The sequence below is a fragment of the Tripterygium wilfordii genome, chromosome 21, assembly GCF_013401445.1.
Source record: "Tripterygium wilfordii isolate XIE 37 chromosome 21, ASM1340144v1, whole genome shotgun sequence".
Lineage (NCBI taxonomy): Eukaryota > Viridiplantae > Streptophyta > Magnoliopsida > Celastrales > Celastraceae > Tripterygium > Tripterygium wilfordii.
In genome coordinates this window covers 102,158-126,964 of record NC_052252.1, presented here as the reverse complement: position 1 = coordinate 126,964, position 24,807 = coordinate 102,158, and the positions used below count along the sequence as shown (strand labels likewise).

Here is a 24,807-nt window from a genome sequence, read left to right as displayed (position 1 = left end):
AAAATAAATGACGAAAATAACATATTATCGTAAAAATGCTACTGCATTTGAAAACATTCGAATGCCATCACTCACTTCTCAAAAGCCCAATAGGAGCCTTTCTATTATTTCGCTTTAATCTCTAATTTTAACCTAAATCATTTTTATCACCCCAATTAATAAGCGGATAAAGATAGAAACTTTTTCCCTATATTCGTCGCTTTCTTTGCCTCGCTGTATGTGTATTGTTCTCCTCTTCCTGTTCCTCTCGAGATCTCGCAATCCAGAAACTTTTTTTTTATCGTTTTGTTATAATAGATTTGTAGGCCTTCAACAATTTTGTATAAATATATTTCCCGACGACGGTATCCAGTTCCTGATATTTTTTGATCTGCGGATCGAAGGTAATCCCCTTCCGCTATCAACTAGCAAAACTTGACTTTTTTTCTTACTACGATTCTAGGGTTCTCTTGTTTGATCCCTTCTACTGTGTTTATGTCTTCATTTCATCGATTCGTCGGAGCTTTGTTGCACGTATTGATCTATCGTCTGCTAACGTTTCTTAACTGTAATAATTCGTGCTTTTTTAAATGGACTTCTCTCCGCTGAAATGATTTTTGATCTGTGGCTTTAATTGTTGGGCAAGGGGATGAATTCCTTTCGAGGGTTTTTGGGTTCTTCCCAATTCCATTTTGTGGTGTTTGGAACTTAAATGGGATATCTAAATTCAAAGAAATGGGAAATGAAAATTAAGTTTTTGCGGCAGAAAATTAGAGCATTTGCTTGTGTTGTTTTGGGAAGTGTTTAAATTGGGAGCTGAAACTTCTGGAATTGCGGAATTTGTGTTGGGGAGACATTTATTCTTGTGTTTATGAGTGTGGGAAATGTTGTCTTGAAATTGTGTAATTGGCCTGGTTGGCAATTCCCCTTCTTGTTTGCACCAAAGGTAAGATGTTAAATTGAATATAAGAGCTGATATGTAGGTAAAGAATTATTGGAATGTTGAAAGTCGGAGAATCAATCTAAGCATGACTAATTAGTGATCAATTTCTATAATTCTTTGTTGAATTGAAGAATATATAGAATTTTTTGTTTGAGAATCAATTAAAGTATGCACATTTCTGCAGTTAAGATTCTTTTAGCATAGGCTGCTCATTAGGGATTCACATTTCTGGCCTTGCTCGTTGGCTCTTACTTTCGACTAATAGGGTTTTTACTCTTTTCACTTGACAAAATACTATCACATGATATGTAATATATTAATATTTTACCTCCCGCATTGTCCTCTTCTGGTAGTTAGATTGTTTTCTTATATTCAATTAGTAATCGATGCTACTACCTGCTTTTTTTTAAAAAAAAAAAAAAGAACACAGATAACTATAATTTTTCTGTGTTATATATGGTCCATGCTGATTCATGAACAACTTGTTTAACTTATATATTGCAGTTGTGGAATTGTTGGAAGGATATGTCCCATTACCAGGCGGAAGATGCCGAATATATGGCAGAGGAGTATGACATTGAAGATGTAGAGGACGATATGGATGAAGAGTTCCGTGATAGAGATATGGATGGCTCAGACTCTGATGTTGATGAATTTGACTACTCGGTCTGTGACATGTCCTTCATGATGATCATTATTTTTTTTCCGTAGCTAGAATGTCTTAGCATATAGGTAAACAACTCTCATGCACAAGGCTCCTGCAGTGGGCGTGTCAGGGACGTGCAGGATATACGCAAATCTTACCCCCACATACTATGTGGAGAGTTTGTTTTCAGGAATTGAACGTATGACCTCTATGTTGCATCCCTGCAACGTTACCAGTCGGTCACATGTTCACATGTAAAAAGGTAAATAACTCTCATGTACGCAGACCTTACCCCCACATAATATGTGGAAATATTGTTTTCATGAATTGGACCTATAGGTCAATTCATTATTCATTACAGGCTGCACTTGTCTTAGCATATCAATTGATTCAATTTATTATTCATAATATTTCAATTATTTGTTTGTTGCACTGGTGCAGAATGGTAAAGTAGCTGATACTTCTGCTGCTGAAGCTAGAGAGGGAAAAGATATTCAGGGAATTCTCTGGGATACACTTAGCATCTCTAGGGAGAAATACAGACAGACTAGACTAGAACAGTATAAGAACTATGAAAATATTCCTCATTCCGGAGAAGGGTCAGGAAAGGTAAATGTTATGATCTCCTAACAATCCCCTGACCCTTTCCTCTCAATGAACCTGCTGGCTCTTCAATGGGAAAGTTGTCCAGTACTCCAGGATGTGGATTGTAATTAAGTTTTTCTGTTTCATTTTGCTTTGAGCAGGACTGTGAAGTTACCAAGAAAGGTGGCTCATACTATGAGTTCAGACGAAATTCAAGATCTGTGAAATCAACCATTCTTCATTTTCAGGTTAACTGAGTCAGAGACTCAGAGTGCATGTTTGTGCCTGACTTCTTGGGGGATTATGTTATTGAACTCTTCATAACTTAGATGTCTATTTTATCTCTCACATTTTGCAAACCTAATGGACCCTCTTAATGTGACTGAAACAAAGTAATAATATCATATTCCTTGGGATTTGGGCATGATGTAGCAAGTATGTGGGTGGTTTGTCATCAAAGTTGTGTTGTTTGACAGACTGATGATGTTCTTTCTGGCAATGCAGTTGAGGAACTTGGTTTGGGCTACATCGAAGCATGATGTTTACCTTATGTCTCATTTTACCGTTGTTCATTGGTCTTCATTAACTTGCACAAGGTCTGAAGTTCTCAATGTTTCGGGGCATGTGGCACCAACAGAGGTGATTACTTGTGGCAAACATTTGTATATGACAAAAGAGGTTAATTTTCTCTTTCTTTAAGGTACATAACTTCCATGGAATTAATTTATTGTGTTTTTTGTAGAAACATCCGGGAAGCTTGTTGGAAGGATTCTCTCAAACCCAAGTTAGTACTATTGCAGTAAAAGAAAATTTACTGGTTGCTGGAGGATTTCAAGGAGAACTTATATGCAAGGTAAGACTTTTCTTCCATAATTGTTTCATTAAAAGCAACAATGCAATGTGAGGGAATTAGAAGACAATGTGGAACTACAGATACTTGATGGAAAGCCTTTCTTCACCTAATTTTTTTTAGCTATTATCATTTTATTACTGTTCTGCATTTTCGGAATTATTTAAATGGTCTTCAATTTACTTATTCAGGAATCTTAATGATATTTCTTCCTCGACTGAATGCAGCACCTAGATCGGCCTGGAGTTAGCTTTTGTTCCCGAACGACTTATGATGATAATGCCATCACTAATGCCGTTGATATCTATAGAAACCCCAGGTAGTTGCTTGAACTTTTACTGGAAATGGAACTGCCCCTTTAAGGATAAACCTGATACAGTTTCTTGTTTTGGATTCTTCAGTGGTGCACTTCATTTCACTGCTTCAAATAATGACTGTGGAGTCAGAGACTTTGACATGGAGAAATATCAGCTCACTAAGCATTTCTGTTTTCCTTGGCCGGTGAATGTGAGTCCCTCGCATTAGATAGTCTATCACTTAAACATATAATAACGCTCTCGTATTAGATACAGTTATTAAAGAGTAAAGACTAGGTATTCCTTTGATCTCAAGTTCAAACCATGATCCATAATTTGTTACTCATTGATTCAATGCACTATAACACTGTAGTATAGTAAAAGGTAAAAAGATAACGAATAGAATTATATGTGTTTGCATGACTATAGTGATTTTCTGCTTGGTGAAATGTGATTGTCTGCATATTACACTTGAGTATAAAGCCAACTGGGTCCATTTTTTTGTTACTGATATTAGTATGTGTCTTGGAATCGTGGCTTTATGGTTCTCTTTGCTATATTTACAGCATACCTCTCTGAGTCCGGACGGTAAACTCCGTATAATCGTGGGAGACAATCCAGATGGTATATTGGTGGATTCTAGTACTGGAAAGGTACTCATTTGATACGTTTGCCAACAATGCTATAGTTGTGAAGCTTGAATACAGAATCATTTTCTGATTGATATTGACAATATGTGCAGACAGTCATGCCCTTGCGTGGGCACATAGATTTCTCATTTGCCTCGGCATGGCACCCAGATGGTGTCACCTTTGCTACAGGTAACCAGGACAAAACCTGCCGAATTTGGGATGTTCGGAATCTATCAAAGTCACAAGCTGTCTTGAAGGGCAACCTTGGAGCTGTTCGGTCTATCCGATACACGTCCGATGGTCGGTATATGGCAATGGCTGAGCCTGTTGATTTTGTGCATGTCTATGATGCGAAAAGTGGTTATGAAAAAGAGCAGGAAATTGATTTCTTTGGAGAGATATCTGGCATATCGTTCAGTCCGGACACAGAGTCTCTTTTTATTGGGGTGTGGGATCGTACATATGGTAGCCTGCTTGAGTATGGTCGCTGTCGGAATTACTCATACCTGGATTCTCTAATTTGAGTCCGAATGGTGTAATATGCAAATAAGTTTGTGTGGTTGGTTGGTTGGTTGTTTTATGTTGTGTGGTGGAATTGATGAAACCCTAATAAGTATACCATGCATTAGAACTTAGAAGGTGGTTTTAGTTGTACATGATGTGCAATTGTAGGTCCTTTAGTTTCTGGTGCTATTGTTGTTGGGTTGTCATAATATGTGTAAAAGGGGAGATGTACATAACAAACAGAAGGCTAGAAGTAATTCCATGCCTGCTTGCAATGTTTGTACTTTATTGTCCGCGTCATTTAGAAACTATCCTGTGTGGACTTATCAATGTCAGAGTTAGTTTTTGTGGGTTCTCTGTTAGTTGTTGCAAAAAATGAAACCAGCTGACCTTTTGCAAAAAATGACATAGGTCGTGAAAATGTCGAATCTTGGATATGGGGAGGGATTGAACCCGACGTGAATCGAACACGCAACCTTCTGATCTGGAGTCAGACGCGCTACCATTGCGCCACGAATCCTTTTGTACTAAGCTTCCTAAAAGTTATTTAACAATATTACAGTCTGTGTTCTTCAAGAGTTTAGGAGCCCAAGAATCTCTGATCCATAAGAAACCAATGAAACAAAGCCAACTCAGTCTCCAAAATCTTTCTTCCCCAATTCCCATCCTCACAAAGCTCTTCACCACCACTAGTTGAAAGAAATTGTACTTCTATATCTCTACCTACATTTCAATCCAAATTAACAGTTTTTGATCTACTCTTTCAAGTTTCAACTCCACCAGAGAAAATGGCAACCTCCTCCTCCGCCTTGTTCACCATCACCCCCTCATTACAAAAACACCAAAAACTCTCACCTTCCAACATCTCCTTCCATGGCCTAAGACCCCTCACCACCACAACCAAAGCCAGAACCTGCAAGATCACCACCACCAGGAAAAACCTATCATTGACTGTGAAATCAGAGCTTAGCACACCACTGGTGATAAGCCTGAGCACAGGCTTGTCACTTTTTTTGGGAAGGTTTGTGTTCTTCGCCTTCCAGAGGGAGAATGTGGCCAAGCAAGGGTTGCCAGAGCAAAATGGGGTAACCCACTTCGAGGCAGGGGATACAAGGGCTAAGGAGTATGTGAGCCTACTCAAATCAAATGATCCAGTTGGGTTCAACATCATCGATGTTCTTGCTTGGGGTTCCATTGGTCATATTGTTGCTTACTACATCTTGGCCACTTCCAGCAATGGCTATAATCCCGCCTTCTTTGGCTGAAAATTCTCATCTTTCTGTGTGTTTGTATAGTGTTATTTACCTGATTTTGTTATTTTGTTAGTGTTGTTCTGTACTGCCATTTCTCTGTTATCTTCTCAATTAATGATGCTTGAAAGTCATAAGCTTTTTTTATGGAGGTTGCTTCTCTGCAATTGTTGTTTGTGGATTATGGATTATGAGTATTATTTTGACTCTTCTGAAGGATAAATATATTTACCATTGATTGCTTCTTGCGTTCTTTCCATAGATCGGTTGACCAACCTTCGTTTGATAATGTAAAAAGACTAAAAAAGAAAAATAAAGAAAGAGAATGAATTGCTTTGTTGCCAAATGCCCAAGTAAATCCATTTGACTGCTTAAGCAGTGGCAGATGGGTTGCTTCATGCTTGGTGAAACATTTATTGACCAACTTGAGCACAAACACAAATGCTTTAATGCCTCAACATATACGAGTCAAGTAAGTAAAACCACTCTCTTCAGGATCAGATATTGGACAAAGGAAACATCAATATACAAGTCAAATACTTCAACAATCTCGTATTTTATTGGAATCCAACATTCAACAGTCTAGCCAATTGAACAAGACCTTAAATGAATGCACTATGCACTACACTAAGTAACAGGGAGCTGGAGCTCCTACTAGTTGGGCTTTACCACAATAGGACTCCTCACATAGTGCTTGCCATCAGACCAAACCAGAGATCCAAAAACATACTCAGTCGGCTTACTGCCCTTGACCTCAGATTTTAAAGTAATGTTGAAGCTCTTCTCCTCGCCAATCACATCAAATGTTAGACTTGTCGGATTAACTGAAATCGACACACTTTTCGGTGCCTTGAATCTTGCATAGTATGTACCTGGAGCACCAACATTTTTCACTCTTCTTGTGACAGTTATTGCGCCTTTAAGATCAGGAATTGTGATTGAAGGATAGTTGAAATTTGCCAAACTTGCAGACTTTGGACAGGTGAAATTCTTATCAGAAAATTTTCTGATCTGGTCTTCATTGTAGCCATGAGCGCATAGAAAGATTAGGTAATCATCGATGGTCAAGTCATACACGAGACCAGGATCCATGGCACGGTTTGGTCGAACATGTCCTGCACCGTATGCAAATGGAGTTGCCTTCTGGTACGAAAAATCCTGTATTGGCGCCACGATGTTGTTCCTTGTTCTTGCTGTACAAACAAATATACCGAATGCATTAACAGAGAACACTCCTTACAAATTCCGAAATATTAGATGAGGCATTTTAAGAATCTATTATTTTTACTTAATACTGAAGTAATGAGGAAAAATAAATAGCAAAAGAACTGACCCGTTGTCATAACTGCAGATTTAATGGCTGCAGGACTCCATCCAGGATTGAGTGTTTTGAGAAGGCCAACAATGCCGGAAACATGAGGACAAGCCATTGAAGTCCCCGATTCTACTTTGTAAGGAGTCGGACCTTTATCCGTATCAGCATTGATTTCAGCAAATGCAGCGAGTATATTGACTCCTGGTGCAGTGATATCAGGCTAAAATAGATATCAAACATCAAGCACAAGAAACACGTTATCAATGTACATAGGTGAGCTTCAACAGGTGACCAAAATCACTCAGCAAACCTTGAGTATTACTGGCTCAATGGGATTAGGCCCTCTAGAAGAAAATGAAGCCATAAGTGGAGAATTCTTCACTCCCACAACTGTCCTCGGTCGTGTAATGTGTGCCATAGGATTTCTGTGATATTACCACGCTCAATTCAAGTCTCGAAAATTTTGAAAGTAAAGAAATACGAAGATCGAAGAGAGTAACTACTTGGTAGAGTTAATGTAGGTGAAAACAGCTTCACCGTCTGTGAAAATAATATGTGAAGCAGGGAGTACATGATCATCTGCTATTGTAGCATTCCCGCTTAATTCATCATTTGCCAATATTATCCCCGCACCACCCGCACGAGCGACTTCCTTTTCCTTAGCTGCTCTGGCATTAATTCCCCTGAGGCAAGTCACTATCTTCCCCTTCACCTTCTTCGGATCAAGAGAATTACTAAAGCATAATGTACTGTGAAATTTCAAGCAAATTAGCATCATCTAGAGTGACAATGTAGGGGTGCATATCTTTTAAGTACAGTGAAGAAGGTACTCACGCATCTGTAGCAGATACATTAGCAAGTTTAGCATTTCCACTACTGATCAATGGGTAAAACTTTTTTTGCGGCATATTATTTGTTGAAAGGCTTGCTCCCTTTATCATGAAAATGAAACATTACAGTAGAAATTGAGTCAGAATCAATAAACACCAATTAAAAAAAAAAAAAACCCATTCAGAATACATTACCTTCATGTGCTTTCCATTTCCAAGCCCAACATAATTTGTGAACTCCCGGTCAATTGTGCTAGCGCCAACTGTAAATACCCAAGGAGATGAATTTTTAACAGTACCTGGATCAGGTCCTTCATTACCAGCAGCACAAACCACAACTATGCCTTTCTTAACAGCATGGAAAGCTCCAATGGATGTACCCTCCGCAAAAAACTCTACAGGATAATTGCTACCAAGTGAGACGGAAATCACATCAACGCCATCGCTTATGGCAGCATCAAAGCCAGCCAAGATATCCACATCATAGCAGCCGCCAACACTTCCAGGCCAACATACTTTGTAAGCAGCAACTCGGGCTTTTGGGGATCCTCCTTTTGCAGTTCCACCGGCATACCCAAAAATGTTTGCTCCGTGAACAAAGTTACCTCCAGCTGTTGATAATGTGTGGGATCCATGGCCGTCATCATCACGAGCACTATTAAAGGAAGAATTAAGCTTTCCATAGGATGCTCCAAAACCTTTGTTGAAGTACCTTGCTCCAATCAACTTGCTAAACACATTACAAAAGAGCTGCAAACATTAGCGTCATTCTCTCCACTTGTGAATGTACAAGCAACTCTGCAGCCAATTATCCTTTACTGGTGCAAACTTGGTTATCTTATTCTACTTAACAATTTTAGTAGTAACAAGTAGAGAAAAGAATATACTTATTGCAATGAACTGGGTTTTTTGTTTTATCTTTCACACAAGTTCCTTGCCATCTTGATGGCACTGGTCCATAACCTTCATCACTAAAGCTCTTTGATTCTGGCCAAACACCTGCGCCACACCAGATTTCGACGAGTACATCAAAAAATGTCAACACACAATTGAGCATGTTTTGATATTCTATTTCCTATGAAGTGTTTCAATAGAGACAAACATTAACCCCATTTTATTTCCTTTACAAATTGAAAGGATGTAGAACTTGCCAGTGTCGAGATTTCCGATGATTGTATCTTCACCAAACCTTGCTTTTTTCCATATGGAGCTCTCTGGAATTACTTGATCACTCTCCAATCCAAGAAAAGTCCATGATCGTGTTGTCTGCAGATTTCTTTTCTTGTTCAAGAAAACTGAAACGACATCTGGATGTTCTGCATTGAAATAAGGATATTAACAGATGACACTAGAATTGCCATTGGTTTAGGTTATAATTGCTTAAACTATAATAGGGGAAGTATAGTTCTGGAATTAACACGAAATGAAGCTTAGAGATTCTTACTAGCCATCTCTGCTGCTTCTTCCTCATCGAGCATTGCAGCAAATCCATTGATGCTTCTAGTATACTGATAAAAGATGACATCTTTTGCTTTCTCAGTGCTGCGTATAGATGTATATACATCAAAGCACCAAACAAGTGAACAAAGTTGATTTATTATTAAGCAGAAACGCAATAAAAATTGTTTCAAGGCTTTACCTTCCAATAAAAGATCCAAGCAAATCAAAATGAGAACTTTTCACTTGATCAATATCAACTGATGTAGGCTGTGTTCCATGTCTATGTGATCCCAAATAGACTATATAGGACTGAATAGAATGACATAGATTAAGACAGTCTATTATCAATCCATGTACAATCAGTTCCAATAATAACAAATTTCATTGAAAATCCAAATGGAAAAGTGCTTCCAAAATTCATTTAAAGTTTACTAGCATAGCACAATCATCAATAATTAGAACACAAAAACTGACAAGGTTGATTAAAAAAATCAAGAATTTCTTACATTTTTTGTTGCAAAAGTTTGTGTTGAAAGGAACAAGAGAATGATTGATAGAAGGAACGTAGAGAAAATTGAAATCTTCATTGCTTCTCTTTGTCAGTTTCTGGATTTCAGTACTAATAAGAAAAAGCGATGTGTTATGCCATGTTCTTATACTTGTTTCTTTCCTTTGCTTATTTTTGGATGCATATATTGAATTACCATTTTCGCAAAAAGAAATTATAAAACTTCCATTTTAAGACATATACCCAAATCTTAAAAATACCTTTTTATTTTTCTTTGGAATTTTCTAAGAACAGCTGTGAGATGGCTGGAAATGAAGATTTTGTGTGAAAAATCAATGCTTTCCTTTTTTTTCTTTTCATTTCTCATAAGAGCATGATCTTATCTAATTTACTTAATAATCTACCTTGTATTTGGATCCTTAAACCGGGTATCATGCAAGGTTTGATTCCTGAGTAATGTTGATATCAACACCAGTTGGCTTTCCTATTTAAGCTCATGCATATAGCAGCAATAAATTCGTTGTATATACTCCATTAATTTCTTTGGACTTTTGGAAGAACAGTTGTCATATCTTTGTAATTGAATATAATTATTTTATTTGCTTTACTACATTAATTCCCATAATTTACTCTACGAAATTCATCTTATATGACCTTTAAATTAATTCCACAATGAAATTATAGCCATTATTGGTGATACTCTGTTTGTGTCTATGTATGTAGATTGCGGAAGCTAAGTATTATGTACACAACCTACTGGGATGGATTGCATGCATATTAAGACTGATTTTCACGAGACCATGATTTTTATGAATCTGTTTTATTGCTGTCCAAGTTTATACTCTGAATGGCTCTGCATCCACAAAAATTAATCAACCTTCAATGCCTAAAGAGAAGAAACTGACCTGATGCCCTTGTCTAAGGTAACGTCATAGGAAACCCCACTGCCATAAAAGCACTCATATGCAAATATTCCACACAACTCTTGGCTCTTCTCTTCTGAAAAGTTAGAAACTAAACCATGCAGTTGTACGCATTGTGAGATAGAAAGTCTTGATTTTGAGACCAGAATGCCATCCCTATCAGCATACACCACTCCACTCCCCATCGTGAATCAAGGTTCCAGCTATGTAAACAGGAACATGCTTCTCATTGATGCCTTGTTAGATTTCATGCGTTAATCTCATCTACATCTCTAATGCAGCCATTCAATACTGTAGGTGCCAAAAATGGTATGGCCCCGCCTGGTCCCACATCGACAAGATGAGCTGGATTGTCTAGGCCCCCAGGTTAACTATCACAGTTAGGCCCGAGACTAAAAAGCCAATCTTTGGGTCCATATACAATCTTTACATTACTTGCTACGTAATATAAACAGTATTCTGACACCAAAACTGTCATATTCTCTGACACTTATCTACAGGATCTTTATAGCTTTATAGACTGGTCACTTTATTATGATCCTTCCTTAGCATGATGGAACTAGGTGTCAAAGCATCCGCAGGTGTTGGCGACCCAGTACAGTCGCCAGAACATAGTAATGGCGACACCACCTATAAGCGCCATTACTCGGACTACATCACTCATAAAGCAGTTCTTGTCAGTCTAATCTACAGCCGATATTTACAGGTGTGACTGGCTCACATCCTTAGGTATGGCTTTCTTTCATATACGTATCTATTCATTAAATACCGCCTACAAAACTTCCATACTATCATCGACACCTGTCTTAACTATGACATATTGTTACTTTACCGCTTACCCTGACACAACCGGGATAGTAGACTTTTTATACACTTCCTTCATACAATTTGGTCCAATGATATAACTGGAATGGATACACAATTCCCGGGGTCGATCCTCGTTCTCTATTAAGATCCCCCTCTTTTCATATATAAAGGGGGGGAGAGCGTTCTTCAAAAGGACCCGAGAAAACAGAACAAAAACACTTTCTACCAATTCCAGAAAAGACCTACTCAGACAAAACACCTAAGACTATAGCTGGTCTTCCATCTCCGACAAGTACTAACTTGATCGTCGGAGCCTCCACGACCGGCACCCCCCGAGCCGGTTAAGGAGCTTTCACGGTTTGCCTTGTTGTGAAACTTGCAGGATCCAAGGCTGCAAACGGACCCCACAGGAAGAAAGATTGACCTTTCAACTATTGTAGAAATCGGCTCCTACAATTTGGCGCGCCAGATAGGGGGCCTTTTGCAAGTATTTGGCCGAAAAGATTTCACGGCAACTTCCCGTTATGGCTGATACCAGTGAGGTCACTAACAACCAGCTGTTGGAACTCATGCAAGCCATGAGAGAAGACATGTCAAAGAACAAACAGCAAACGGATGCGCGGTTAGAATCAATGTCGGTCGATAACGCAGCACTCCGCGAAGAGGTTTCGCAGCTGAGAAGCCAAACCACTTCCCAAGGCCATGATCCCACTTCAGTCCGAATTCCACCTTTTCCTCGCCTTGAGCAAACACCACCTCCTAGAGACCCTTTGCCTTATCCTTTGAGTGCCCAGTTTGTTCCCGGGAGTACCCCCGGGGGATATGATACTTCTACTTCACGGGGTAAGGGACCTGCGACAGAAGAAATTCAGCAAAATGTTAACAGGGATGCCCCTGTAGATTTGACCGGTTCTCCAAGAAGTAGACTCCCACAGCCACCACGTTTTCCTGCTGCACCTTTCGCGGGACCCACTATCGCTTCAGTCGCCCAAGCTGCGATGGCCAAGCAGATCATCGAACTACGGGGAGATATAGATAAATTGACTAAAGCACCTCCTGCTTTGGCCAAAATTAATGCCAATTGCTATACGGGATCACCGTTTGTGGACAATATATACCAAACGGATCTACCGCACAGGTTCAGCGTCCCGAGCATGAAGTTATATAACGGGACTGATGACCCCGAGGATCACGTGGCTCACTACAAGTTAAAGATGGGCGCTATCGCCATACCGTACGGCATGCACGAGACGTGCATGTGTAAAGGTTTCGGATCGACTCTTACCGGTCCGGCTCTGCGTTGGTACATCAACTTACCCAATGGCAGTATTGCTTCTTTCGAGAAGCTAATCGAGACGTTCATGGTGCAATTCTCGAGCAGTCGGAAGATTCATAAGTGCTCTGATGATTTATACCTACTGCCCCAACGAGTGGGAGAATCTCTCCGTGACTTCCTGTCAAGATTCAACACGGAGAAAGTATCTATACCCTATTGTGACCCAGGAACAACTATTCAAGCGCCCCGGAGTTGTTTACTCCCAGATGGGGAGTTTTATGAAGAACTCACAAAATGTGATGTTAGGAGTTATGAAGAAGCTCTGATGAAAGCTACTGTATTTGTTCGCTGGGAGGAGGATGCGAGGAGAAAGCCAGTTAATCCTCCTAAAGAAGAGAAACGAGAGGACAAACGTCCAAGGAAAGATCAATCCACCTTTGGCGAGCCCAGCAGTAACTGGCGCTCCCGCAAATCTGGAGCATCAGATTATGCGAAAAACTGTCCCGAGTACCCTCTTAAGATACACCAAGTCGAGGCTGTACAAGTCTTGAAAAAGATGGGCAACGAGGTGAAGTGGCCGCCTAAGAAAGAGACCGAAGGATGGAAAGACCCCAAGAAGTGGTGTGACTTTCATCAGGACATTGGCCACACTACTCCTGATTGCAGAGGACTTAGATACGAAGTGGATTACCTGCTGAAAAGAGGTCACCTCAGAGAGTTGCTTTCTGAGCGCGGTAGAGCAATCTGGGAAAAGAGGAAAGTTGATGACCCAGAAGCATTGCCCCCGCCGCCACCAATTACTCAAACTTATTGTGTGATTTCTGGGGGATCAGAGATCAGTGGATTGTCCCACACCTCTGCCAAGAAGCACGAGAAGGAAGCAGCAAACCCCGCTGCTAGAATGGCACGTTCCCTTGGAACTTTCACTAATCAGGTGATGGTCTTCGCGGATGATGAAGCTACCCAACTGTTACACCCGCACCATGATGCTTTGGTGCTCACACTTCAGGTTGCAAACATCAACCTGAAGCGAATTTTAATTGACAATGGGAGTTCCGCCAATGTGTTGTTCTTGGCTGCCTACAAAGGAATGGGCCTAGATGAGACCTTGATATTACGGAAGTCAACGGCTCTTATCGGGTTCAATGGTGAGGTGAGCCATTCAGTGGGAGAAGTTGTGTTACCCATCTATGCTCCAGGGTTGAACAAGCAGACTCGGTTTTCCATCGTAGATTCACCCTCTGCTTATAATGCTATTTTAGGACGACCTTGGTTGCACGCGATACGGGCCGTACCTTCCACATATCATCAAATCCTGCGCTATCCTACCAATAATGGCGTTAGAGAGATTTTGGGAGATCAACACTCTTCTAGGAGTTGTTATAAAACCACCATGAGGAGCAAGGGAGAATCTTCGTAGCAGTTACAGAACCAGACACCCGGTATGGAGCCAGATGAGCCAGGAATGGAGAAGCTTGACGAAGTGCAGATCCATCCTGACTTTCCAGATCATAAAGCCCTGATTGGAGCGCAGTTGCCTGCTCATCTACGACAGAGACTGATCCAGTTCTTGTCACAGCATCATGATTGTTTTGCTTGGAGCTACGAAGATATGACTGGGATAGACCCTGATGTTGTGATGCAGCAGCTCCAGGTTAATCCTGAGTATCCTCCTGTCAAGCAGAAGCGGAGGAAGTTTGCTCCTGAACGGAATTTAGTGATTAATGAAGAAGTTCAGAAGCTGCTAGATAATGGGTCTGTAGTGGAGGTACAGTACCCTGATTGGTTAGCCAACGTTGTGGTTGTAAAGAAAAAGAATGGCAAGTGGAGAGTCTGTATTGATTTTACAGATTTGAATAAAGCTTGCCCAAAAGATCCCTTTCCACTGCCGCACATAGACATGATGGTTGATGCAACAGCTGGTCATGAGCTGTTGAGCTTTATGGATGCTTTTTCGGGGTATAATCAGATTTTAATGCATCCGAGAGATCAGGAGAAAACAGCTTTCATTACCGATAGAGGAATTTATTGTTATAAGGTGATGCCCTTCGGGTTGAAGAATGCCGGAGCCACATACCAGCGATTGGTGAATAAGATGTTCTCGAAGTATTTAGGGGACACCATGGAAGTGTATATTGACGATATGCTGGTAAAATCCTTAGCTGCCGATCAACATCTCGAGCACCTTCAGCAAGCTTTTGATTTGCTGATTAAGTATAATATGAAGTTGAATCCTGCCAAGTGTTCCTTTGGAGTGGCATCTGGGAAATTTCTTGGGTATATGGTCACGAAGCGAGGAATTGAGGCTAATCCCGATCAGATTCGATCCATACTTAACATTCCCTCTCCGACTTGTGTCAAGGATATTCAGAGGCTCAACGGGAGAGTGGCGGCCCTTAGTCGTTTTATTTCCAGATCATCCGACAAGTGTTGTCATTTTTTCTCCACCTTAAGAAAGTCTGTTAACTACAAGTGGACACCTGAGTGTGAAGACGCTTTAAACCAGTTGAAAGCCTACCTTACCTCCCCTCCACTGCTGTCCAAGCCCAGCACTGGGGAGCAGCTGTACATGTATTTGGCTGTCTCTGGGGTAGCTGTAAGCGCGGTTTTGGTCAGAGAAGAAAATAAGAAGCAGTTGCCAGTATACTATGTGAGTAAGAGTCTGCTAGATGCGGAAACCCGGTATAGTTTACTGGAAAAGCTAGCTTTAGCTTTGGTGGTTGCCGCCAGAAAACTGAGGCCGTACTTTCAATGCCACTCGGTTGCTGTAGTGACAAATTTCCCGTTGAGGAGCATACTCCATAGACCCGAGTTGTCGGGAAGGATAATCAAGTGGGCGGTGGAGCTTAGTGAATACGATATTACATATCAACCGAGAACCGCAATCAAGTCACAAGTCCTGGCTGATTTCGTTGTTGACTTTGCTCCGTCAACACAGCTAGAGGCAGATAAAGAGTTGCTTTGCATGGTAGATCAAGCCCCAAAGGTATGGACCTTGTACGTTGATGGATCTAGTAACGTCAGAGGCAGTGGTCTGGGAATTGTACTGATCTCTCCAGAAGGGAGTGTAATTCAACGGGCAGTCCGATGCGGTTTCCATGCAACCAATAACGAAGCAGAGTATGAAGCCTTAATTATTGGTCTAAAGCTGGCCAAAGAACTGGGAGTCACAAGTTTGAAGGTTTACTCAGATTCGCAGTTGATAGTAAATCAGTTTATTGGTTCTTATCAGGCCAAAGATCCGAAGATGACTTGTTATCTGGAGCTAGTAAAGGAACTGCAACTAGCGTTCGTGGAGTTCTCCGTAACTCAGATTCCACGAGCAGAGAATTCGTATGCGGATGCACTGGCCCACCTCGGGTCGTCAATCCAATCTAACCAGGAGCAGACGATTCCTCTGGTACACCTGAAGTGGCTGTCAATTAGCAATCAGAAAGAAGTAGAGAAGCAGAATGATTGTGAGATTCTTCCTGTTAGTTCAGACCAGACATGGATGACACCGTTTGTTCAATACTTGGTTGATGGTGTTCTGCCAGCAGAAAAGAATGAGTCTAGACGTTTGGTCGCTAAAGCTGCGCGGTATGCAGTACATGATGAGCAGCTATATAGAAGATCTTATTCAGGTCCTTTGTTGCGATGTGTAAATTCAGAACAAGCCCAGTATGTGTTGGCAGAATTGCATGAAGGAGAGTGTGGTAATCATTCTGGAGGAAGGAGTTTAACTCATCGAGCACTGACTACGGGGTATTATCGGCCGACTATGAGATCAGACGCAATTGACTATGTAAGGAGGTGCGATAAATGCCAGAGATTTGCTCAGATTCCACGCATGCCACCAGAAAAACTTACTCCTATCGTGGCACCTTGGCCCTTCATGAAATGGGGGATGGATATAGTTGGTCCTTTGCCCAAGGCATCCGGGCAACGGCAGTACTTTCTGGCCATGACTGATTATTTCACCAAATGGATTGAGGCTGAGTCTTACTCACTGATCAAAGACCTGGATGTGAAGAAGTTCGTCTGGAAGAATATTATATGCAGGTTTGGAGTGCCTAAAGAGATCGTGACGGATAACGGCCCACAGTTTGCAAGTCATAAGTTTCAGGAGTTCTGTGCGAATTGGGGAATCAAGGTAGATTTTACGACGCCAAGGCATCCCCAATGTAATGGCCAAGCTGAAGCTTCCAATAAAACTTTGATCAGGACCCTGGAGAAGCGTCTGGAGAAAGCTAAAGGTGCTTGGGCTGATGAATTACCTGGAGTGTTGTGGTCTTACAGGACAACTTCACGAACGCCTACGGGGGAAACTCCTTTCTCTCTTGCATTTGGGTCTGAGGCCGTCATACCAGTTGAAGCTGGACTCCCATCTGCTACGTTTCAGTGGGCTAATGAACAAAGGAATTGGCAGGAGTTGAATGATCAGCTGGATACTATTGATGAACTAAGAGATCAGGCGCTCACAAGAACAGCTGCATACCATGATAAAGTCTCAAAGTACTTCAACCAAAATGTTCGAACTCGAGCATTTCGAGAGGGAGATTATGTGCTCAGGAGAGTCTTTGAGAATACCAGAGAGCTAAACGCTGGGAAGCTGGGTCCGAACTGGGAAGGCCCATATTTGATCGACAGGGTACTAGGAAACGGCGCCTACAGACTACACAGGGAAAATGGAGAAGCGATCTTGCATCCTTGGAACGCCGTTCATCTAAAGTTGTACCATTTCTAAACACGCATGATTTTTTGTCTTTATATTGCTATAATTGTAGTTTAAATATTTCCTTTAGTATCTTTATATATTTAAATTTCTGTAGTTCATTATATGTGTTATTATATGAACTAATTTAAGCTTCGGAGTGTCGATGGGAGTCCCATCGACTACCTTTGATTGTTCTTTTGAGCGCAAGGATTGTAAAGCCCGAAAAAACAATGGACAGTCGTTTGTTCGGATGCCACAGCATGGGGACGCCATCGTACCAGATAAGTTTTCATGCTTTCTTAAATTTTACTGTTTTTACAAGTTTTACTGTTTTTACGAGTTTTATTACTTCAGTTTTGCAACGTATTATATTTGCAAAATATTTGAGGCATTAGAGAAAGAAATACTGATTTTATATATAAAAAAAAAAAGAAGAAAGAAAGAAAAAAGAAAAAACATACATATAAAACATATGGTCTTTACGACCAAATGTTTAAGCTTTCGTTCATTTTATTTCTCGCTTCCTTAATCAAAACAGAAAGATTAAGGAGCGAGTCTTGAAGCTTAGCTATGTTCTGCTCCATAGCTTGCGATTCCGCAAGCTCTTCCAGTCGGAGCATGGCACAGCCAACGGTTTGCAGAGCTTTGGTAAGATCTGTGATCTGCTCCTCTTGGTCCTCCATGTCCTTTCTCATCTCTTTCATATCCTTCTCCATCTCGTTCATCGCCTCCTTTAGGTCGACGACGTACTGTGCAGGGTTTCGGCAATCAGGAGGAAGGAACGAACTTACGTCCCAATTGTCGTCAGAGTCAGATGGAGAGTTTACAGAGCTCTGAGAAGCAGCCATTTTTTGTAAAGACTGGGTGTAGTTATCTGGTCTGTAGGATAATTCCATTGCCAAAAGAGAATTAGCCTTTATATAGTTGTGAACCTTACCTTTTCATCTTCTCGAGAACACCCGAAATTAATTCTGCAATTAATTCTTTGTGGTAACCCAAGAGTCCAGATAAACTTTGCAACCGCAAAAATCTACACGAACATTTAAGATAGGAAAAGAAGTCTAAACGTATTTAAAATTCTAAAATCTCTAAATTCAGTTAATCTTTAAAAAAAAAAAAAAAACATAAGAGGTACTTAGAACTGTATTTGTTATAGTCAAAAAGGTATTAAATGACCGCCTCGATTATCCCAATCAGCGCATGTCATTAAACGCATTTATTACTGGGGGACAAAGGTTCATTCAGTATTAAAAATGTAGAAACATTGACTACGTATAATTACCGACGCCAAGACGTAACGTCGCCAAAGCAGCACCAAGACTTTTTGCGTTTCCTGACCAGAACAATGATACAAGGCACGGCTGATCAGACTCACCGTCAGTACTAGGCAACCCATATGAGCTTAGCCGGAACTGACAGTGTAGCCTGATCATCGGTACCAATATCATCAGATTCTCTTACCAACTCATCTTCAACCTTTACTCATCGAGTTGTTCTATCCTCCTTATATAGAACGCAATATTCTCACGGATTGAATTCTCTATCAAGTCCACCAATGGTGTTCTGAGACACGTGTTGATTTTTGTAAATTTTTGCCTGCCACTTGGCATACCTATTCAGTTCTTGGAGTTTGTTCAGTCAAGATTTTGTTACTCTGTTCGGAGATTCACCCTGCCATATTCTCTCCAGATGGAAATAATTGAGGCAACGCGTCCCACCTTGTTAGTTCTAGTTTCATTACACGTCATTATCCGTAGTTTCAATTGGACTTTTAGAGTTACGTTCTAACAGTCCAACTTAAACTGGGGGACAGAGTAAGGCTATTGACTCTAGATTGCTACCAGAGTAAGGTTATTTATTGTAGATTGCTATGATAGGATATTTAAACTAAAAGGAAATTGGAAATACTAAATTATTCCAACAATTATTGCAAATAACAAAAATTCAAAACCAAACAAGTTCAAATAGTTTCTGTTGTCACTTCAATCTCAAATGGCCTCCGAGGTAATGGGAGGATCTGCACGCGCGATATCCTCATCTGCATTTTCAGGCTCAGAAGTTGAAGCTTCAATCCTAGGAGTCGGAAGTACTTCAGCTGGAGCATTTTCTGTGACAGTACCAGGTATTGGCGATTCACGGGCCTCAATGGGCAGTTGTTCAACAGTGGGGATATCACTCTCTGGAGGCGCCAGGTCTTTTTCGATGATAGGTTCTCCAATTGCTTCTTCATTCACAACCCATCTTTTATTAGGCTGGTAGTTTTCAAGTACTACCACAGCCTTCTTGAGCATCAAGTCCACATCCCATTTCGGATGCTCATTCTTTTTGTACTGGGTTAGCAATCTGAACCTCTCTGCAGCTTGACCAACACCTCCCATGGCCCCTATCTTGATAAGGTAGTTTTCCTCCATCTTTTTGGCCATTTCAACCTTTTCTGCTGTCTTCATTGTCTGCGCCGCCAACGCTTTGTTTAACAGGTCTTTCTCTCTGGAAACATCACCAAGTTGGTCAGCCAGTTGGTGTACCTGGAATTCCAGTGTGTTCACTTTGGCCTCTGCACTCTCCAGTTGTTTGGTGACTCCTTCCCAGCAATCCTTGAAGTACTGAGCATCTCTGATTGCTTGGTCGATCCTTGACTCGAATTGAGTGGCTTTGTATGCATCGTCATGTATTTTCTTTTCCAATGCACTCAATGATTCAGTTGATTGCAGGAGCTGCTCATTTGCTTCTTTCAATTTCTCTTCCAATCTTGGGATTTGAGCAGACATTTGAGTATTCTTGTTCTTCTCCCCAATCAATTGATACTCTAAATCTTTTTGTGCAGACATGAAATTGGCCAAGTTGTCTTCCAGCCCCTTTACCATGCCTTCTAGTCTCTCCCTTTCAGTCCTCTCTTTGCTCAAACTGCCAATGGCGTTCTCTCCAGACCTGAGTACTCCTTGGAGTGCCTGTTAAGAACACAACAAAGGTGGTATTAGTCGTGTAAACTAATGACGATATACTGATACGTTCCTGAGACACTTACAGTAAAGCAATGAGCCACCGAGTAGTTGAACTGGCTAGGAAGAGGCATAGCATCCAATTTTTTGGCGTCCTCAGGGAAGACCATTTTCCTAATCCCAACGGGTGGAAGTACGGGAGCAGAAGAGACGGTCAAAGATTTGGGAATCCATATTGATATTTCTTCCATTTCACTTCGCGTGACGTTCAACCTTAGCCTAGGCTGAATATTCTCCCCACCTTGGGCAGTGTCCTCCACTTCTTGGTTACCCGCTGTCGCCAACTCAGTCCTAGATCCGCTTGCCATAGCTTCACTCCTGGCAACTTCTGATTCCGCGTTAGCATCAACGTAGCTGTCAGTTGTGGGGTCAAATTCTTCACGATTTTCGGTAGCCCGTGTCTCCACTAGTTCAGCAGTCTCTACCCTGGATGTCCTAATGCTTGGTAACCTCCTAGTTAAAGGCATTGTGTCCCTTTCACTGTTGTCTGAATCATCATCCAGAACAATGGCAGCCGACGCACTCGCGGTGGTAATGATAAGACCACCTCCCCTACCTCTGGGTCCCGAGGCAATGGCGTCGTGAAGGAGTTTTCTGGGCATTTCCGTCCCATCGCTGACGTTAGCAGTCGCCTTTTCAGTTGCTTTCTTCCCGCTGCCCCCAGTGCTTTTCGATTTTCCTTTGCCAGGAGGATCTTCTCTCTGTTTCATCCTTCTTTCAGGTATTTCCTCAGTTGATTTTCGTTTCTCTCCCGCTTTCTTGGCTTTGGACGTTTCTGCAGCACGCATAGCTACCTCGAAACCTCCACCCACCGTTTCCTGGCCCTGCTGATTTCTTTCAGCATCCTGCATCAGAGCTTCATACAGGTCGTCTGCATCGGTTATATCAGCAAACACGTTCTCAAACATTTCGTCACCTGCACATATGATAAAATAAGACGAATACTTTGAGCATGTTTGTTTGTTCGTTTGGACAGTTGAAATTACTTACTTATGTATCTCCAAAGAGATGTTTTCTCCAATTTGCGTGCTGTTAGAATGTTTTTTCTGGATCTTTTACGTGCTCCAAGATTGTAAAACTCTTCTACTCTTTGAAGCACTTCGGGGCTGCTTCTCCACTTGCTTAGCAAATTCTTTGATGCTGCAAAGAAACGGTGCATAAGATTCAGTAACAAGCATAAACAGATGAAGAAGGAATGGAACTTACTATTTCCTTCAACCCAGTTTAAAGGCAGATCCCTATGAAGCCCATATACCAAGGCGCCCCTAGCAAAGATATATCTATCTTTCCAGTCAACAATATGGTCGTTGGAGACGGTGTCAAGAATTAGCTCCTCCCTGTTTCTCCGACGAACCAGGCAATACCTTCCTGGACCACTTTCTTTGGCGTAATAAACCACCGCCAATTCGTTGATCCCGAATTCGAGGTTTTCTAGTTCAGCCAAGCACTGAATGCTCAACAAAATTCTGAGGCTGTTAGGCATCCATTGGCTTGGGCATATTTGCCAAATCCTACAAGCATCGGCAAGCAACCTTGGTATGGGGAATCTCAATCCTATGCTGAAGGACAATAGATAAAACGGCGTCCATCCAGGAACTTGAAAATCGACTCCCTCTGTGTCAGCTCCAGGTCTTATCTCAATGGATGAGTGGATTCTATATTTCTTTCGGTAGAAGTCCATATCACTTGCTGCCAAAGTCGATTTAGGGTTTAACCCTTTCGGTATTAACGGCCCTTCAATGTGGCCATTCCTCTCTGATCTTTCTCCTTCATTAACTGGTGCGCTGGTTCCGGCTCTATCGTCACCAGGTCCCTGACTCCCCGACCCAGACCATGAGTAGTTTACACTGGTTTCTTGTTCATCTCTGTTTTGATCGGCGGGAGTTCTACCGCTGCCGGATACTCTTTCATCCTCCGATTCTTGATCATGAGGTCGCATCATTCTATTAAATACAAACTCAGGGCAAGAGAGTGAGAATTACCTTCAATTGGTACGGTACGAGCGTCAATTGATGCCTTCCTTTCTTCCGTCTTCAGCAAATCTGAGCAATTTCTGTAAATTTCGGTTGAAAGTTTTTCTGAAAAACTAAGGGCACGATCTTTGAGTTTTAGTATTGTACGATTGTCCGTAATACCCTTGTGTTCATCATGGTGCAAGCTTACCGAAACGTGCTCTCCAAGGAACGATGGCGGTAGCAATTCAAAATTTCAATGTGCACGTCAGACGCATTAAATGCTTGTCATGTTACGATTGACACGTGTCACGACCTCTATCTGCAACATTTTGATCTTGGCATAATGGCATTCATACAGTATTACTGTCACTATAAATACTGTTCATATATCTAATATTCTTTGGATTTATTGCAAATGGCAGTTGCAGAATAATAGTTGCAGTCCTTTCACTTTTCGTTTACATAGACCCTTGTACTACATTGAGTAAAACTCGTACTTACAAAGTCGCCATCAAGTGTTCTTTTTACAGGTGTTAGTCATCACCTCTGAATACAAATCGGTTACATCGAATGGCTAGCATGCTAGTGCCAATTCAGGCCACGGCAATAGCTTCACCTCAGTCATTATGCTAGCGCCAATACAGGCCACAGCTATGACTCCAAAATAGCTTCTACGCTAACGCCCACGCTGGCTATGTGCAACCTCAAACAAACGAGGTTGTATACCTTGTCACCCTCAAACAAACGAGGGTGTCCCCTGTACAGCTTCGAACAAAGAAGTTGTATCTCACCAGCATCAGTGAATAACATTATACTAGGTTACACACGCCTCTTCACAACATACTCCATCAGGATCTTCACAGAAACCAGCATCTTGGACCGCCTTTGCTATACATTTCATCTTCAGTTATACTCATCCCTCTGTTTCTTGTTCATTGTAGGAAATTCATTACGCAAACTCTCCAAGATGAATTTGTTTTCATGCTTAGAGAGTGGGGGACAATTGTAGGTGCCAAAAATGGTATGGCCCCGCCTGGTCCCACATCGACAAGATGAGCTGGATTGTCTAGGCCCCCAGGTTAACTATCACAGTTAGGCCCGAGACTAAAAAGCCAATCTTTAGGTCCATATACAATCTTTACATTACTTGCTACGTAATATAAACAGTATTCTGACACCAAAACTGTCATATTCTCTGACACTTATCTACAGGATCTTTATAGCTTTATAGACTGGTCACTTTATTATGATCCTTCCTTAGCATGATGGAACTAGGTGTCAAAGCATCCGCAGGTGTTGGCGATCCAGTACAGTCGCCAGAACATAGTAATGGCGACACCACCTATAAGCGCCATTACTCGGACTACATCACTCATAAAGCAGTTCTTGTCAGTCTAATCTACAGCCGATATTTACACGTGTGACTGGCTCACATCCTTAGGTATGGCTTTCTTTCATATACGTATCTATTCATTAAATACCGCCTACAAAACTTCCATACTATCATCGACACCTGTCTTAACTATGACATATTGTTACTTTACCGCTTACCCTGACACAACCGGGATAGTAGACTTTTTATACACTTCCTTCATACAATTTGGTCCAATGATATAACTGGAATGGATACACAATTCCTGGGGTCGATCCTCGTTCTCTATTAAGATCCCCCTCTTTTCATATATAAAGGGGGGGAGAGCGTTCTTCAAAAGGACCCGAGAAAACAGAACAAAAACACTTTCTACCAATTCCAGAAAAGACCTACTCAGACAAAACACCTAAGACTATAGCTGGTCTTCCATCTCCGACAAGTACTAACTTGATCGTCGGAGCCTCCACGACCGGCACCCCCCGAGCCGGTTAAGGAGCTTTCACGGTTTGCCTTGTTGTGAAACTTGCAGGATCCAAGGCTGCAAACGGACCCCACAGGAAGAAAGATTGACCTTTCAACTATTGTAGAAATCGGCTCCTACAAATACAATACCAGACCGCCCAGACTCTGTGCAAGCTGTCCTAACACATCTCATGCTTCCTCTGCCATCGATGACAAGGACTCTTCCTTCACCTCGTGTTTCATGAAGCTCCCTCACCAATACGTTGTCCTCGAACACTTGGTGACAATGGAACCTGAGAACACTCGAGACTGGCCATTAATCTGAAAGATTGGTTCAGAACACGCAAGTTGCTTGCCAGAAGTGCTGCATTTGAATCACATGCTTCAGCTGTTGCAATTGCTGCCACATTTCCTGCATTTGTCACCATAAACAATGATTAATGAATATCAACCGCATCTAGACTAGGCCAAAAACAAGTTTAAAAGACAATCAATGCAAACAATATCTTCGTTGCATACTGAGAGGCGTGCACTAGTGG

At 41.4% G+C, this 24,807-nt stretch overlaps 5 protein-coding genes and 1 non-coding gene across 7 annotated transcripts; 4 read left to right on the top strand and 2 right to left on the bottom strand.

Moving 5' to 3' along the window:
• The first annotated feature begins 170 nt into the window (after window positions 1-170).
• On the top strand, window positions 171-4,790 carry LOC119987639 (uncharacterized WD repeat-containing protein C2A9.03-like). 2 transcript variants are annotated; one of them, XM_038832550.1, is made up of 10 exons: window positions 171-383; window positions 1,427-1,588; window positions 2,010-2,177; window positions 2,315-2,401; window positions 2,658-2,792; window positions 2,896-3,006; window positions 3,231-3,322; window positions 3,405-3,510; window positions 3,866-3,952; window positions 4,042-4,790. In XM_038832550.1, exons 2-10 carry the CDS (start codon window positions 1,448-1,450, stop codon window positions 4,453-4,455), a joined length of 1,341 nt encoding a protein of 446 aa, XP_038688478.1. In that variant the 5' UTR covers window positions 171-383; window positions 1,427-1,447; the 3' UTR covers window positions 4,456-4,790. The 2 variants fall into 2 exon arrangements, with proteins under 2 accessions (XP_038688478.1, XP_038688479.1); XM_038832551.1 differs by lacking the exons at window positions 171-383; window positions 1,427-1,588 and adding an exon at window positions 1,630-1,830.
• Window positions 4,791-4,883: 93 nt separating this feature from the next.
• On the bottom strand, window positions 4,884-4,955 carry TRNAW-CCA. The gene has a single exon. It is a non-coding gene; the product is annotated as a tRNA-Trp (tRNA).
• A 164-nt stretch (window positions 4,956-5,119) lies between these two features.
• Window positions 5,120-5,901, top strand: LOC119989755 (photosystem I reaction center subunit V, chloroplastic-like). Its single transcript, XM_038835445.1, has one exon. The coding sequence runs from the start codon at window positions 5,224-5,226 to the stop codon at window positions 5,698-5,700; it is 477 nt and encodes a 158-aa protein (XP_038691373.1). The 5' UTR covers window positions 5,120-5,223; the 3' UTR covers window positions 5,701-5,901.
• Window positions 5,902-6,180: 279 nt separating this feature from the next.
• Window positions 6,181-10,018, bottom strand: LOC119988643 (subtilisin-like protease SBT5.4). The gene is made up of 11 exons (XM_038833758.1): window positions 9,777-10,018; window positions 9,470-9,579; window positions 9,275-9,372; window positions 8,982-9,146; window positions 8,718-8,829; window positions 8,026-8,560; window positions 7,835-7,932; window positions 7,504-7,749; window positions 7,311-7,425; window positions 7,019-7,220; window positions 6,181-6,878 (listed from the first exon to the last, which is right to left on the bottom strand). Exons 1-11 carry the CDS (start codon window positions 9,855-9,857, stop codon window positions 6,340-6,342), a joined length of 2,301 nt encoding a protein of 766 aa, XP_038689686.1. The 5' UTR covers window positions 9,858-10,018; the 3' UTR covers window positions 6,181-6,339.
• A 2,014-nt stretch (window positions 10,019-12,032) lies between these two features.
• On the top strand, window positions 12,033-14,204 carry LOC119989214. The gene has a single exon (XM_038834605.1). The coding sequence runs from the start codon at window positions 12,033-12,035 to the stop codon at window positions 14,202-14,204; it is 2,172 nt and encodes a 723-aa protein (XP_038690533.1).
• Window positions 14,205-14,396: 192 nt separating this feature from the next.
• On the top strand, window positions 14,397-17,527 carry LOC119989207. Its single transcript, XM_038834600.1, has one exon. The coding sequence runs from the start codon at window positions 14,397-14,399 to the stop codon at window positions 17,508-17,510; it is 3,114 nt and encodes a 1,037-aa protein (XP_038690528.1). The 3' UTR covers window positions 17,511-17,527.
• The last annotated feature ends 7,280 nt before the right edge of the window (window positions 17,528-24,807 follow it).

Bases quoted from the DNA above. Each gene is read 5' to 3' on its own strand.
- LOC119987639 (XM_038832550.1), top strand. From the start codon at position 1,448: ATGTCCCATTACCAGGCGGAAGATGCCGAATATATGGCAGAGGAGTAT. The intron at 1,589-2,009 runs GTCTGTGACATG...GCACTGGTGCAG, and splicing joins TTGATGAATTTGACTACTCG to AATGGTAAAGTAGCTGATAC. The intron at 3,007-3,230 runs GTAAGACTTTTC...GACTGAATGCAG, and splicing joins AAGGAGAACTTATATGCAAG to CACCTAGATCGGCCTGGAGT.
- LOC119989755 (XM_038835445.1), top strand. From the start codon at position 5,224: ATGGCAACCTCCTCCTCCGCCTTGTTCACCATCACCCCCTCATTACAA.
- LOC119988643 (XM_038833758.1), bottom strand. From the start codon at position 9,857: ATGAAGATTTCAATTTTCTCTACGTTCCTTCTATCAATCATTCTCTTG. The intron at 8,561-8,717 runs GTATATTCTTTT...TAATGTGTTTAG, and splicing joins AACCCAGTTCATTGCAATAA to CAAGTTGATTGGAGCAAGGT. The intron at 7,221-7,310 runs GTTTGCTGAGTG...TATCTATTTTAG, and splicing joins TTGAGCCAGTAATACTCAAG to CCTGATATCACTGCACCAGG.
- LOC119989214 (XM_038834605.1), top strand. From the start codon at position 12,033: ATGGCTGATACCAGTGAGGTCACTAACAACCAGCTGTTGGAACTCATG.
- LOC119989207 (XM_038834600.1), top strand. From the start codon at position 14,397: ATGACTGGGATAGACCCTGATGTTGTGATGCAGCAGCTCCAGGTTAAT.